The following is a 14,831-nucleotide window of genomic DNA, read 5'->3' as shown; positions in this document are numbered from 1 at the left end:
CAGCTGTCTTCTCGTATAATCCGCAATCTAGTGCATCACAATAGGCCTTCCCTGCGGGTGATAAATCTCAATAAGCTTTCGTATTGTCCCATCACAATAGGCAATTAAGCAAATGTTCCAGCCTATTTCAAAAAGCAATGATAAACAGCAAAAAAATTTTAAAAACTCGTACTTTATGTTGCAAATTTCGAAGTTCTCAAGGACCCCCTGAAAACGTTTCGCGGACCCCCGGTTGAGAACCACTGGTTTAAAACATCATATGAGAACTCACACTGGAGAGCGACCTTATCAATGCCATATATGTCAAAAGTCATTTTCCAAAAAGAGCAATTTGCGGACTCATGAAACTATTCACACTGGAAAGCGAACTTGAAAATGTTTGTTTTTTTTTTTGTCAAAATTCATTTACATTGAAATGATAATTTTTAACACATATTAAACCTCCTATTGGGGAAATCTAAATATTTTGAAGTGGTCTTTGGACAAAAACTTAGCCTTGAAAAACATTTACAAAGCATTCATCCAGATGCTGCATCCATTTGATTGTGTTTTATTTGTCCACTTTTACATGTTTTAGCAATAACTTTGTATGTTCATGAAACATAAAATTGCACTATGTGGTTGTTTTTGGCAAATAAGTTGTTTTTTCAGGAAGTTTATCAATGCTTGGTGTGTGAAAAGCCATATGATAAAACTCATATGATAACTCACACTGAAGAGCAACCTTATCAATGTCAAGCGTGTCACTTGTCATTAACGAGAAGCACCGATTTACAACATCATATGAGTACTTATTATAGCACCGTCATGGAGTTTCATCCAGATAATATGCGAGTTGCTTTTTTATTCAAGGCAATCAGTGACATGATACCACAAGAATTCAAATCAATGCGATTGGATATGCAGATGGAAGAAACAATGGAAACTGAAACCATGAACAATGCAATGTCCCACTGAAGAAACATCACTACCATTAGTGTCAGATTACAAGTACGTGTTTTCCCAAGACTCCCATTATATCGTTATGCGTTGCATTTTGTTTGTCTTTAACCTTGAAATCTTTAGCAGTATGACAAAGTGCTGTCTAGAAGCATTACGTGTGAGGAAATTTCATCGCATCTCGCTGAGGCATTGTTTACATTAAAACAAATGTTTAACCAAGTTAAAAACTCAACCAAGCAAGGGAATTTGAAACGTTATTAATCATCATTAAATTAAACAATGATGTAGTGATTTAAGCAATGTTTATTGTGTGTGCCAATTGTGGGTTAGTTTAGGTCAAACTGGTGTGTAAAGTCATTTTAGATGATTTCGTGTGTACAATGTTTACCTTTTTATTTTATGATAGCCTAGTGGACAGAGAGTTTACATTTTTCATGTCTTGTATTATTATGTCCCTGCGTGTGTAATTGTTGTCTTATTGTTTGAGTTTTGCTGTTGTTTTTATTTCAGCTTCAATTGAAAATATTTATGTTGAGTTTATATAAACACCGAAAGAATGGAAACTGACCTGATCCAGAATCAGGTTGATGGAAATGGTGCAACAACGACAATCCGACACTTGTTCTTGCAAGAAATAAAATCAGTCAGGTTGAATGTGGAGAAAGAATTTGTAAAATTGGAAGAAAGAATTGAAGAATTGATTTCAAAGCATTTTCTGGAAGAAACTGATAGAACTGAAGTTGTGAGCAACACGTTATCATATGAACAAGCATCAGGTTCACCATCTATACAATCTGATGTTTGTGATCAAGAAGCTTATTGTGAAAACTCATCAATTTTTGCTCATTTTGAAAAGATTAAAGAGGAATTTTTGTTAGATGAAGAACAAGAAGGTTCGCAACGGTTTTACTTTAAACAATCTGAAACATTTCCTAAACATGTAGCTGAGAATTTGTCTGAAAACTTTGAAAACAACTGCTACACTTCTCTGAGTCGTAGTGGTGTATCGGACGTTTCAAGTAATGCTTCTGGAATTGACAATTATTCTGTGAATAATGGGTTTTTGTCAGATCAGGAGTCGAAAAGTTTTGAAAACACAACAAACAAAGAACCTTGTGCAATTAGTGCTTTAGAAAATTTTCAACAGCCCATTAATCAAAAAGGTTTAACTGGGAAATGTTGCCGTGAAACCGTGACTAAGGTTGGCTGCATGAACAAGGCATGTTTACAAAAACCCTTACATCTGTCGTCTAAAACCGCTAGAGGCCAGTATACCTGCGAAATCTGCGGTAAGGAATTTGGAAAAAGGTTCAATCTTAACAGACATAAACGTTGTCTTCACCCAGATGAAACTGACACTATAAAATGTCAACACACTTGTGAAATTTGTGGTAAGCAGTTTGTGAAGAAGTTTAATCTTGATAGACACAAGCTGTTTCATACAGGCGAAAAGCCTAGCCCCGTAGAAGATTCACGCACTTGTGAATTCTGCGGCAAACAGTTTGCAAAAAGATTCAATCTTAATAGACACAAGCTGCTCCACACAAATGAAATGTCTAGAACTTTGGAAAGCGTTTGATATTAATATTAACTTTGCTACACAAGTGAAAAACAACAATTTTGCCAATTTTGTTATGACAGCTTTGGTCGTCATGATCATGTTCAAAAGCACATACAAAAGTAATGTATTTTCTTATTCATTCCTGCTGAGATTACAAAACTGCTGATCATGTAAAGTCAATTTTTGTTTTGTAATTGGCGTTGTGTACATGTATATAGGCTATATGTTGATGTGAATGTAGTGTATAAAAATGTATGTATATATCTAAAAAAAATAAGTAAAAATGTATATAAATGAAGTATAAAATGTACTTTTAGTTTTCTGTTGATGTTACGAGGTTAAATTGACATGCATGCCATAGCTATGTAGTGCCAGCTAAATAACAGAGCAGTTAGAACTCAGCGGACTACTGCGAGCCTTGCTTGATACCTAGCTGTGTTGACATTGCGATATCTTTGTCTTAATCATGACGAGTATCTCTAGTTTAATGCTTGATTTGTTATACTTGAGTCTATGTTTTTCTTATCAAACTTTTGTATTTTATCATATTTTAAGGTACTCCAGTCACATTGTTGTCATTACTGTTTTCTAAATCCTAATATTTAATTTCTAATTGTCACTTACTGTTTTTCTTTACAGGTTGTTTCTAAGTAAATATGGAATCTTTAATAGCTGGTGTGCAAGTTGATAATGATGTTATAATGAAGGCAATAGGAAACTTGATTTTGCGAGAATTGAAATCAATTAGAAAAGATATGAAGAAGGAATTTATAAAAATGGAAGAAAAAATCGAGGAATTTAATTTGAAGCAACTTAAAGCAGAAGCGAACAAAAGGATGCCATTAACTGAAGAAGAAAAAACTAAAACCACAGATGAACCAAGTCAAGACCTTCTATGTTTATCTCATGGGAATCAACAGCATCCTGTGATGCCAGATCCCCCACACACTGAGTCGGATCCCAGCATCTCGACCAAACAGTGTTCCTCCACATCTGGATTGTTTTCACCTCGTTTTGTTATCGTTGAAGAAGAGCCTTTATCAGTTCTGGAACAACAACCATCACAGAAATCTGATAGAAAAACAAAAAAGAACCTTTTCGAAAACACTACAACCAAAAGTGTCCCCAAAAATCATAAACTTGCCATTGATGCAGTCACAACTAGAACTAGAAGTGTGACCAAAAAGCAGAAACTTTCCATTGAATCATGTCAAGTAAAATCTAAATCCAATCAAGACAAGAAAGAATCTGCAAAAAAACACTTAAGAATTTCTTTTGGTAAAGCTGATCTTGTTGCTGAAATGCAATGTAAGTTGCTTGAGGAAAGCGAGACGCCACTAAAATACGATGAGACACTGATGAAAAGTTTATTTGTGATGTTTGTGATAAATCATTTGTCAAGAGAAGATATCTATGTATACACAAGCAACTACACAGCACTATCAAGCCATACACATGCAAATATTGCGAAAAATCTTTTCCGCATAAATACAGACTCAATAGACATCTGCTTACGCACACTGGAGACAAACCTTGGCCGTGTGTGACTTGCGGACAACGCTTCCGAGAAGAATACAAATTAAAGCGACACCTTCGTATACATACTAAAGAGATGCCAATCCAATGCCCAACATGTCCTAGAAAGCTGTCTTCTGGAACCTGCTTAAAAACCCATATGAGATGCCACAACGGAGAAAAACCATGGATTTGCGAAATCTGTGAAAAGCGATTTCGGTTAAAGTTTTCTCTTGCCAGGCACCAAGTAATGCACACTGGTGAAAAAACGGAGTGGTTAGATGGAACATTTGTACACACATAACATAAATTGTGTATGTGCAAACATTCATTTTCAAATGTCAAAATTTGTAGTTGTAATTGTACGACTGTTCAAGTTCATGCCTAATGCTTGACAGTTTGTTGATTATGATGTTCAGTTTTATTTATGTTTAAGTTATGGTTAAGACTGTGCTTTACACATTTTCTTTTCTTTGCACAAGGTTTAGTTATAAATGTCTCAGATGATTTGATAGGCGTAATTAAGCTCAAGGAATCCTTGTTATGCAAACAGTAAGTCCATAGAATCTGCTGCAGTGACTGGTTTTGTTTGTTATTCTTGACAATTTTTGAACAACATTCTGTAACGATATTTACTTTTTTTATAGGCAGTATTTTTGTAGACAGAACAGTTTTGCTGTTGATTGAGAGTTCCTAGTGTTTACTGTTATGGATAATCTCATGGAAGTGTTAGTTTTAAAAGAACTGCGTTTAATTTCACTGATGGATTCTCTTTCACAAATTAAGGCAGCCATTCAGAGACTGGAATATAAAATCGAAACACTCATCACATTGAATAACACAGGAAGCTTCGTTGAAGTAAAGAAGCAAGCAGCTCGATGCAAAGCAAGACTTCCTGATTCTCGTGAAAATGATGTCGTTGAAAGAAGTGAGTCTGAAGTGGATGGTTCGAGATATTTCATAAATGTGGAATTGTCTGAAGACGAGAACAATTTGCTTTCAGAAACAGAGGATGGTCTGTCGGACTTGGTATTTCAAAGAAATATGGGTTCGGCTGTGAATGAGTACAATGAAGGCGACACTTATCCTGTACATTTGTCACCAGATGGCAGTGATGTGCAAAATGCAAACCCTTTGAAGTGTCCGCAATGTGAAAGAACATACAGCAGGCGAGCAGCGCTACTGCAACACTTGCAAACCCACAGCAGTCGCTTGCCTTTCCACTGCATATACTGCCATAAGTCCTTCAAATTAAAAGGCTATTTAACGCAGCATCTCCTTGTACATAAAACTGAGAAACCATTTAAATGTACAATTGCTGGTTGTGATAAAGCTTTTAAGAAACGGCGAAAGCTTCAGGACCACTTACTCAGCCATGGGACAGAGAGAAACTATTCGTGCCATGTCTGTGGCAAAGCTTTCAAAATCGCCTCAACGTTGGCTGTTCACATGAAAGCCCATCAAGACCTACGGCCGTACCAGTGCCAACAGTGTGGCATGGCCTTTAAATTTAAAGGTAATTTGAAAAGCCACATCAGAATTCACACTGGAGAGCGACCATTTGAATGCACCGTGTGTAAGAAATCCTTCGCTCAGCAAACGACATTACAGATACATATGCGAATCCACACCGGGGAGAAGCCTTACAAGTGCATGGAATGCAATCAGGCATTCGCATGCCATACAACTTTACGGAAGCATCGTGAAAAGCACAAGAACGGTCCTAAAGCGTTTCTCTGTAGCATCTGTGGAAAGGGCTTGACCTGCAAACATACGTTAACAGAACACATTCGTCTGCACACTGGAGAAAAACCGTTCAAGTGTGAGCAGTGCGGGGAAAGCTTTCGTCAAAAACAACCTTTGAAAGATCATCTTAAACGCCATGAAAGCGTTCAGTGAGAGATTCTACGTCTAAGCTTGTTGAATTCGCTTTTTTCAAACAACCTACGTTGGTTACTAATCTTTGTTTGTCTTATAATCAAGTATTTAACAGCAATCAGTTTCATGTTTACGGTATGAGCGTTTTTCGTGTTTGCAGATTCTTTGAAAGAACCCCAGTGGATGCAGAACACAGTTTTGCATCGCCGAGCAAACGACAGTTGGATTTTAGTTACGTTCTGATGAGTCAGATAACCATGCAGTTCTGCAGCTAAACTCAGTTTAAAAACTTTCGTGCTAGTGTTGGATAAATAATACAACCATGCTATTCATCAGCTGTAGCAGTTTTAAATGTTTAATAAACCATTTAGCAAAATAACCATCAAAGCAACCCAGGAACCTGCCAATTTGTTGCAAATAAAGTCTTGAGGACCACCGTATAGGATATTTCCGTTACCAAATATGGCAGTGACAGAAAATTCGTCTTTAAAGTTAAACTCCACAAAAAAACACTTGGAACAGATTTTTTCTAAATTATAGGTAATTTAGTTTTCCCAATGGCACACAATTTTAAAACAAATGATTTTGTTCAATGAGTGAAAAATTATTGAGAAAATTTTACAATATTTTCCAAGTAAGTTATCATCTCTTCGATGTTATAGTTGTAAGGTCCTATCCCGCCGATGTATTTCACTTCTCCATCCAATACCACGCACATCTGCTCTGGCAGCCCTCCATAGTTGAGGTTTGCTTCGTTCTTCATCGTGTCCACCACAAGCGGGAGAGAAAAGTCATCCAAGCTCTGCAAAATTTCAGCCGCCGGCAAACGATCTTCAATTGCACGATGCGTCTTTATTTTAAACCTGCCAAGAAAAATTATTATTTTTAAACCAATCTCGGGGCGCACTTATTACCAGGAAATTTGTCAAGTGAAGGTGACATAAACATCATAATTATCGCACATTTATTTTAGTCGATATTTTGGTTATTTGCTAAATGACATAGCCTTTTCACTAACTTATAAAAGCTAAGCCGTCAATTGGAAAAGCGATACTGAATTGCAGCTGGGCCTACTTGATTTGTTCGAACGACCAGCCATCAAGAGCGTGTATTTCGTCGATGTGGACGACCACAAAATCGACCCTGTCCCTGTACATCCGCGAAATCCTGCCAAGTTCGTCGGGGCTTGTGACAAATGGGGGTCAGGAACCAAATATTTCCATGAAAACATGAAATCCATCAAACTAAAGCAGTGTTTCTCAACCCCGAGTCCGCGGACTCATTTGAGTCCGCGTAAGGTTTTTGTGAGACCGCAAGCCCATTAATTACTGTATATAATTAGGCATAGGTCATAATTTTCGCGACGGCTTTTCACCTCAAAAAGTAGGGATTGCAAGAGATACCTTGGTGTGTTGGATATTTCAGAATAGTCTGACAAAGAAGAGCCTTGCTTATTTCTCTTGTTACGCTGGTGGCAATCCAAATCCTTAGTTCTTTTGTTCTCTTCTCCTTCCAACTCCTGGCGCGCAAATCACCTTCTTTTTTCTCTTTTTTAAAAGGAGTCAGGGCCTTTTTTGTTTCTTTCCAGATATCGGGAATGATGCACAGCTCATGTTTTTTGTGCGTTATATTGACACAAATGGCTATGAGAAGCAGTTTTTGCTTTGCCGTGCACTTAACAAAAATATCAGTGGAGAACAAATATTTAAGAAAGTGGATTCGTTCTTTAAAGTACATCAGCTTGAGTGGTCTGACTGTGTGTCTGTTTGCGCTGATGGGAAGTAAAAAGGGTTTTAAAAAAGTCGACAGATGTGTAGAGACAAGTTCAAAATTGCTTCTCTGAGTCAATTTTGTACGAATGTTCTGTCGAAGAAACCTAATCTATCTGACCTCTGCAAACAAACAACAATAGCTCTTTTGCCTTTTCCGACTACATACTTGTGTGAAGCTGGATTTTCAACTTTGGCTATGATTAAAACCAAGTACCAGAACCAACTTCAACCGGAAGATGATATCAGATGTGCATTAACGACCATAATTCCTGATTTCGACAAATTTGCGAAACAAGTTTAACTTCAAGAACAAGATTTTTAGTGCATATGTGCCCAATATACAAATCGCTTCTGCTTTTTTATCTTACTGTTTAGTGTTGAACTAACTTATTTTTGTTCCTATTACCTGAGTCCGCGAATACTTATGCTAATGGGAAAATAGTCCGTGGGCAAAAAAGGTTGAGAAACACTGAACTAAAGGGACCAACAACGCATCAATTACCAATCAACAAGCGATGCAAAATTACATTCATTTCAAATTAAACCTAACCTTAAAATTATAGCATTTACTCAGGCGCTGTTTGCGTTTGTAACATTAGATTCTGAGCTATGCGCTTTTTGTAAAACTAATGTTGAAACGATAATCAACATGTTTATTCAAAACTCATTTTCGGTTTTGCTCTGAGAAAATGTATGTAACTGGATTGCTGTGCACTTGAAGTAGCCTCACAGAGAGATATTTAGTAAAAATAAAAAATAAATGCCATGCTTTTGATTTGCACTTTATTAATTGTGAGTTTCCATTTACTTTATACTACTGTTTATTAATTGTCTGTTCTTGTTGTTGTGTGCTTAATGATTAAACTAAAAAAGTGACAAAAATTTCGACATTAGTCCGCAGCAAAAGTCCACATTTATGAGTCGACTCGCAAACTTTCCGTGCGTATGGCAGTGCGTGACAACTTGAAGAACTTCAGTTTCAAGATAGACAAATTTGTCACCATCTTCAAGACAATTAGCGAACAATAAGGTGAACAATTAAGTCCAAGATTAAGAAAAGCATACAACAACCTTTTCAGACTCATATACCATCGATCGCAATAAACAATTCAACTGACAAACATTGTAGTGAAATGGGTTAACCTTACAGGTTAAGGTACAATAAACAACCATTTCATTACAAGCTTATGCTGGCCACTTGGTAGATACCAGGAATAAAAGCTTTCAAAATCAACCGCTTGAATAATATGTAGGTATATTTTTCACACAATTTTAATATTTAAAAATACTCGGCTCTGTGCTCGAGCGATGAGGAATCATCTCCACGTTTAAGTCGTGTAAAGACTTTTCCCAGTCCGAGGATAAAGATTATCATGCCACATTACCATAAAGTATTCATCGCTGAACTTAAAGAACATGTTACGCTGCAATGGAAGAATCTCTGTTTTTGTTGAAACATTGTCACGCAAACGGGTAATCCCCTGTGTATTCCCCTACTGTTCGCTTGTTCAGCTTTCTCAGCTGAAGCAAAAACAGAGCCAGGTTTAATTACTGTCGGAGTGGACATTTTAGATGTAATACGAGTTAAATACTTGGTAGTTACTAATTTGCTGATGCCACAAACGCTAGTAAACTCCTCTACACGATAAATAAAAAATATTAAAAATTAGTAGGTAAGTTCTTCTTTTTCAACGATTTGCAGACTAGGCCTACGCAGTGCCACTGGCTCAAATTACAGATGTTTTTTGAAATAGCATTGCACACCAGAATAAACCTATGTCTCCAAACTATGTCACTATAATTAAAGAACATATAATTAAAGGACGATAAATGAAAAATATTGGAAATTAGTTGCAGAGTTCTTTTACAGAAACGACATTGCACACTAGAGCTAATTGTTGTCTCCAAATAAAGTAGACGCAAACTTTTGCTCCGATTTATTCTTCTAGTGTTTGAAACCGATATCGATGTTTATAATCAAAATAGATAAAAATCAGAAAAAAAATTTGTCCCTGTTTTTTATTTATAAGACCGTTATGCCAAGATTCCCATTACCGTTACGCGTTGCATTTTGTCTGTTTTTTTTTTCTTTGAATTTTTTAGCAGTATGACAAAGGAATGTCTAGAAGCATTGTTTGTGAGGAAATTTTATCGCATCTCGCTGAGGCATTACTTACATTGAAACGATTGTTTAACCAGGTTGAAAACTCAACCAAGCAAGGCAATTCAAAACGTTATTAATCAACATTAAATTGAACAATGATATCATAAACGAAACTGTTGAAACGGTTGGATTATTAAATTTCACTAGTACAGGGGTTCTTAAACTTTTTGGCACACGCCCCCCTTGACGGTACCTAAAAATTTTGCCCCCCACCTCATTGCCAATAAAAAAGCATTAAACAAAACAATTTATTTTCAATAAACTTTCATTAATGTGAAGGATGTAGTTGTTTTTGGGAAACCAAACGTTTAATTGGAGGCTTTGTAGAAGGTAATGCACATCTTAGGTCGGCTTTACAGTCAAGTTTGTTCCTAGGTTTTTTCTTTATATTCATGAAGACGACGTTGCAAACGACTTGGTCTTAAAACGTCGTTGCTTGGTTTTTCTAAGCATATCACGCATTGCGGTACAACTTTTCCGTTCAATGTGGTATCTATAAAGCCATACTTCAGATAATTTTGGTCATACTTTCTCTTTTTTCCACTCATTTTGTGTCAATACAATTAGTTTAATTACTAAATTACCTGGTTATTAAATCAATAATAAATTTAAGTTTTAGTTCATTTTACGGTTTTAATATTGGCTGACATTGGTTTCACCCTACTTATACCGGGTGCGCGACATTACAATTTTTATTATGTGTGGCCGGCACTGCACACAAATTTTAAATTGTTAATTACTTGAAAATTAAACGTCGTAAACTGATCGGATATTTACAGGTTAGTAGAAAAAACATCTGGTTTCCTGTATACATCATAATTGTAAAACTAAAGAAAATGCATTTAGTGTAAATTAAGTATTTCTACAAGTGATACATTTGTAAAAGTTTTTCTTGTTACACCGCCACCCGTTGTGAGAAAAAACAGGTCACCGCAAAAAGAGAACACAAGAGGACGGTTAATCGAGCTAGGAGTGATTGAATGAGTAAACAAAAACAGTACGCTTCAATGCGGAGAGAGAGCAAATATGATGACGTAACAATTGCCGTATTTCAGAATCCAAATTTCAAAAATACAATTGCCATCATGACACACTTTAAAATTTTAGTAAAAATGAACTTATAGCGAAAGTCAAGAAAGTATGTTTGGACATAGCTCATATAATAGACAGTTTGTCATCTCTCGCGCTCCTCTTATGAATGTTACACGCCCCCCAGTTTAAGAACCACTGCACTAGTACAAATACTATGACATGAAAACCTGAAGCAAACCTAAAACGTTTCAATCAAATCAATAGTCATTGATCAGTGATTTTCAACAACACATCAAACAGATTTTAACAATTAATTCAGATAAAACTTTGCTAATTGTGTTGCCCTATGATTTTTAAGTGATTTGAGCACTGTTTATGGTGTGTGCCAGGTTTGTGTATGTACCACTGTTTATGGTGTGTTATGTCATTTAAAATGATTTCGTGTATTTTGCATCTTGAAACTTGAAACAATATATTAGTTGTTTTTTTGCAAAAAAACATTTTTTAATTAACAAATTTTCAGTTTTCTAGTTGTCATTAAGTTAACAGATGTGTCCCAATTTCATTGTGGAGGAAAACTACTTGTTTCAAAAATTGTGAAAAGTATGTTGAGTGTTTTTATATATTTATTTGTTGGGTATATATAAGTATAGAATTGGTGTCCCTATTTCATATATGATGATGTTTTTTTGATAAACTTTTAAGATAAACTCTAAAGTTTATGATACTTGACCTGATTCACAAATTTCTGGGGCTCGTAGGTCCAATGTTAATTTTACAATTAATGTTGATGTGTGGAGAAAGCATTGGTCAAGTGTTTTATTTAATTAAGAACACAGACAATATTACTTAAATAGATTATTTTCATCGTGTATTTTCATCATCGGTTTCAAACTGTTATTTCCTTTTTAAACACATCGTACATTTTGTCAACTGTCACAGCAAGCATATTTATTACAATTTACATTAAACATTTCAATTCAAATTTTTGGTTTTGACATCTTATTCAAATTAATATGTTACTTTTTATTAAAATGTTTTACCTTTCACGTTTTCAGCCAATATTTTGTATAGTTTTATTGTATCACAATCAAACGATGGAGTGTCATCCAGATAATATGTATGTTGATTTTTTATTGAAAGCAATCAGTGATGTGATATCACAAGAATTCAAATGAATGTGACATGAAGATAGAATTTGCTAAAGTGCAAGAAAATATGGAAGATATGGTTTCAAAGATTCTGGCAGAAACAATGAAAGCTGAAACCATAAACAATGCAACACCGATAAATAAAACGTCACAAGCATTAGATGTAGAATCTGACACGGGTATTTGTATTAAAGAAGTTTATTCTGAGAATGCATCAGTTTTTCCTCTTATTGAAGCTATCAAAGAAGAACCTTTGTTGTTGCAGCATTGGAAGGTTTCTGAAACCGATGACCCAAGTATGTCCATGTCAAATAAGTTTTCTCATCAATCGGAGATTGAAGTAAATGCCGCAGTTAAAACTGCTAGGCCCCAAACCTGTATTGAAGACGATCATTCTGAAAAGGCATCAATTTATCCTCAATTTGATGTTATTGAAGAGGAACCTTTGTTGTTGCAAAATTATGCGGATTTGCGAACTGAGACTGATGACCCAACTATATCCATATTAAATAAATTAACTTCTCACTCAGAGATTGGAGTAAAAGCCACAGTTAAAACGATCGATACCGGAAACTGTATTGAAAGAAGTTCAGATGAAGAATGCAGCGAATCTGTGGAAATGTTCTTTGATAATTCTGCAACAAATGATAGAAACAATGCTTGCAAAATCCATACTCAGGTGTTTGTTGGAAACAACAAAGAAAAACATTTTATTTGCAAGTTTTGTGATAAATTATTCCAACATAAAGCAAACTTGAATACTCACATAAGAACTCACACAGGCGAGCGGCCTTATCAATGCGATGTGTGCCACAAGTCATTTTCCGCTAACAGTGTTTTGAAAACTCACATGAGAACTCATACTGGAGAGCAACCTTATCAATGCGATGTGTGCCACAAGTCATTTTCCGCTAACAGTGATTTGAAAACTCACATGAGAATCCACACTGGAGAGCGACCTTATCAATGTGATGTGTGCCACAAGTCATTTATCAAAAGCAGCCATTTGAAAATACACATGAGAACTCACACTGGTGAACGACCTTATCATTGCGATGTGTGCCACAAGTCATTTTTCAATAGCAGCCATTTAAAAATACATATGAGAAATCACACTGGTGAACGACCTTATCAATGCGATGTGTGCCACAAGTCATTTTCCACTGACAGTTATTTGAAAACTCACATGAGAACCCACACTAGAGAGCGACCTTATCAATGCGATGTGTGCCACAAGTCATTTTCCCAAAGCAGCCATTTGAATAGTCATATGAGAACCCACACTGGTGAACGACCTTATCAATGCGATGTGTGCCACAAGTCATTTATCAATAGCAGCCATTTGAAAACGCATATGAGAACCCACACTGGAGAGCGACCTTATCAATGCGATGTGTGCCACAAGTCATTTATCAATAGTAGCAGTTTGAAAACTCATATGAGAACCCACACTGGAGAGCGACCTTACCAATGCGATGTATGCCACAAGTCATTTTTCAATAGCAGCCATTTGAAAACTCATATGAGAACCCACAGTGGTGAACGACCTTATCAATGCGATGTGTGCCACAAGTCATTTTTCAAAAGCAGCCATTTGAAAACTCATATGAGAACTCACACTGGTGAACGACCTTATCAATGCGATGTGTGCCACAAGTCATTTTTCAATAGCAGCAGTTTGAAAACTCATATGAGAACCCACACTGGTGAACGACCTTATCAATGCGATGTGTGCCACAAGTCATTTTCCCAAAGCAGCCATTTGAAAAATCATATGAGAATCCACACTTGAGAGCGACCTTGTCAATGTTCTTTTTGTCTGAGGTCATTTACATTGAAAAGAAATTTGTCAGTCTGGGAAATCTTTGTCTGGAAATGATACAGGGCCTGATTCATGATTTTATGGTGCTAACCTTGTAAATTTTTTTATAAGCAAGGATAATTGTCTTCAGTGGTTGCTTGGCTAGACTAGTTGTAACATTGCATCAGTTTATGCATTCACTTACATTGTATTTTTAACGTCTAGGAACAAGCAAAATTGTTGACTTCTTCAACTTATGCGGCCAACCAATAGAATGTGTTTTAAATGGATCCATTTGTAGTCATTTTACACATACCTACCTTACCTATTAAATTTAGAACAAATGCACAACGCAAATCTCCAAAAAAACTTTGTTCATAAAAGCACTCTACATTTGTTAATGTTTTAACTGCGTTTTGGATGGTTTTTGTGTTTTTCATGTAGTTTATAAATAATTTATCAATGTCAATCAGCCAATGTCATTCACACCATCAACTGGCACTGTCTTACCATTGCCATTGTGACTTGTTGCTGAATTGTTAAATCATCACATACTTTGATAAAACAAACATGGGTTAAGGTACCAAATCACGTTATTTTTTTTGTTAAAACCGCGCTCATTTTTCGATTCTTTTTCTATAAATTTTAATCCATAATCCATTTTAATCCAATCCATTTTTCAATCCATTTTAATCCAAGGTTGATGCGCAATTTTGATTGCATTTTTACCACATTTGTGTGTAATTACTTATTACGCCACACACAGGTTTTGCTAATAAGTCTCTTAATTTAATTATTACAGTACAAATAGTTGCAGTCTTCACATCACTTTTATTTTTTTATGATGAAAGTGTTCAATGTTTACCTTTTTATTTTATAATAGTCTAGTGGAGCTTTTATAATAGCCTAGAGTTTACATTTGTCATGTTTTATATTATTATGTCCCTGTGTGTGTTATTGTTGTCTTATTGATTCAGTTTTGCTGATGTGTTTATTTCAGCTTCAATTACAAAAT

General features: G+C 35.7%; 5 protein-coding genes across 9 annotated transcripts in view; 4 read left to right on the top strand and 1 right to left on the bottom strand.

The window, feature by feature from the left end:
• Positions 1 to 14,831, top strand: part of LOC143449224 (uncharacterized) — a 30,223-nt gene that overhangs the window by 1,080 nt on the left and 14,312 nt on the right. The window contains exon 2 of one of the 2 annotated variants that reach the window (XM_076949336.1): positions 244 to 1,452. The exons of the other annotated variant lie outside the window; for it this stretch is intronic. Coding sequence (XP_076805451.1) covers positions 244 to 373 — 130 coding nt within the window. The 3' untranslated portion in view covers positions 374 to 1,452. Of the gene's footprint in view, positions 1 to 243; positions 1,453 to 14,831 lie in introns of those variants that run through there. 2 annotated transcript variants of the gene reach the window in all.
• On the top strand, positions 375 to 3,107 carry LOC143449217 (uncharacterized). 2 transcript variants are annotated; one of them, XM_076949329.1, is made up of 2 exons: positions 375 to 990; positions 1,453 to 3,107. In XM_076949329.1, exon 2 carries the CDS (start codon positions 1,499 to 1,501, stop codon positions 2,519 to 2,521), a length of 1,023 nt encoding a protein of 340 aa, XP_076805444.1. In that variant the 5' UTR covers positions 375 to 990; positions 1,453 to 1,498; the 3' UTR covers positions 2,522 to 3,107. The 2 variants fall into 2 exon arrangements, with proteins under 2 accessions (XP_076805444.1, XP_076805443.1); XM_076949328.1 differs by having other exon boundaries at positions 376 to 990; positions 1,066 to 3,106.
• Positions 4,660 to 6,186, top strand: LOC143449212 (uncharacterized). 2 transcript variants are annotated; one of them, XM_076949321.1, is made up of 2 exons: positions 4,660 to 4,946; positions 5,022 to 6,019. In XM_076949321.1, exons 1-2 carry the CDS (start codon positions 4,727 to 4,729, stop codon positions 5,915 to 5,917), a joined length of 1,116 nt encoding a protein of 371 aa, XP_076805436.1. In that variant the 5' UTR covers positions 4,660 to 4,726; the 3' UTR covers positions 5,918 to 6,019. The 2 variants fall into 2 exon arrangements, with proteins under 2 accessions (XP_076805436.1, XP_076805437.1); XM_076949322.1 differs by adding an exon at positions 6,155 to 6,186 and having other exon boundaries at positions 4,662 to 5,681.
• On the bottom strand, positions 6,472 to 9,054 carry LOC143449236 (thyroxine 5'-deiodinase-like). 2 transcript variants are annotated; one of them, XM_076949349.1, is made up of 2 exons: positions 6,971 to 8,160; positions 6,472 to 6,759 (listed from the first exon to the last, which is right to left on the bottom strand). In XM_076949349.1, exons 1-2 carry the CDS (start codon positions 7,051 to 7,053, stop codon positions 6,501 to 6,503), a joined length of 342 nt encoding a protein of 113 aa, XP_076805464.1. In that variant the 5' UTR covers positions 7,054 to 8,160; the 3' UTR covers positions 6,472 to 6,500. The 2 variants fall into 2 exon arrangements, 1 of the variants encoding a protein (XP_076805464.1); XR_013114540.1 differs by having other exon boundaries at positions 6,626 to 6,759; positions 6,915 to 9,054.
• Positions 9,223 to 14,831, top strand: part of LOC143448472 (uncharacterized) — an 8,818-nt gene continuing 3,209 nt past the window's right edge. The window contains exon 1 of the mRNA XM_076948235.1: positions 9,223 to 13,802. Coding sequence (XP_076804350.1) covers positions 12,050 to 13,802 — 1,753 coding nt within the window. The 5' untranslated portion in view covers positions 9,223 to 12,049. The remainder of the gene's footprint in view (positions 13,803 to 14,831) is intronic.

The sequence above is a fragment of the Clavelina lepadiformis genome, chromosome 3, assembly GCF_947623445.1.
Source record: "Clavelina lepadiformis chromosome 3, kaClaLepa1.1, whole genome shotgun sequence".
In the NCBI taxonomy this organism is placed as follows: domain Eukaryota; kingdom Metazoa; phylum Chordata; class Ascidiacea; order Aplousobranchia; family Clavelinidae; genus Clavelina; species Clavelina lepadiformis.
The sequence above is the reverse complement of the archived record's forward strand: the minus strand, read 5'-3'. Positions and strand labels throughout refer to the sequence as shown.

Excerpts from the sequence above, each read along its gene's own strand:
- LOC143449217 (XM_076949329.1), top strand. The coding sequence starts at position 1,499 with ATGGAAACTGACCTGATCCAGAATCAGGTTGATGGAAATGGTGCAACA.
- LOC143449212 (XM_076949321.1), top strand. The coding sequence starts at position 4,727 with ATGGATAATCTCATGGAAGTGTTAGTTTTAAAAGAACTGCGTTTAATT. Across the intron at positions 4,947-5,021 it reads AAATGATGTCGTTGAAAGAA|AAACAGAGGATGGTCTGTCG; the intron begins GTGAGTCTGAAG and ends ATTTGCTTTCAG.
- LOC143449236 (XM_076949349.1), bottom strand. The coding sequence starts at position 7,053 with ATGTACAGGGACAGGGTCGATTTTGTGGTCGTCCACATCGACGAAATA. Across the intron at positions 6,760-6,970 it reads TGGTCGTTCGAACAAATCAA|GTTTAAAATAAAGACGCATC; the intron begins GTAGGCCCAGCT and ends TTTTCTTGGCAG.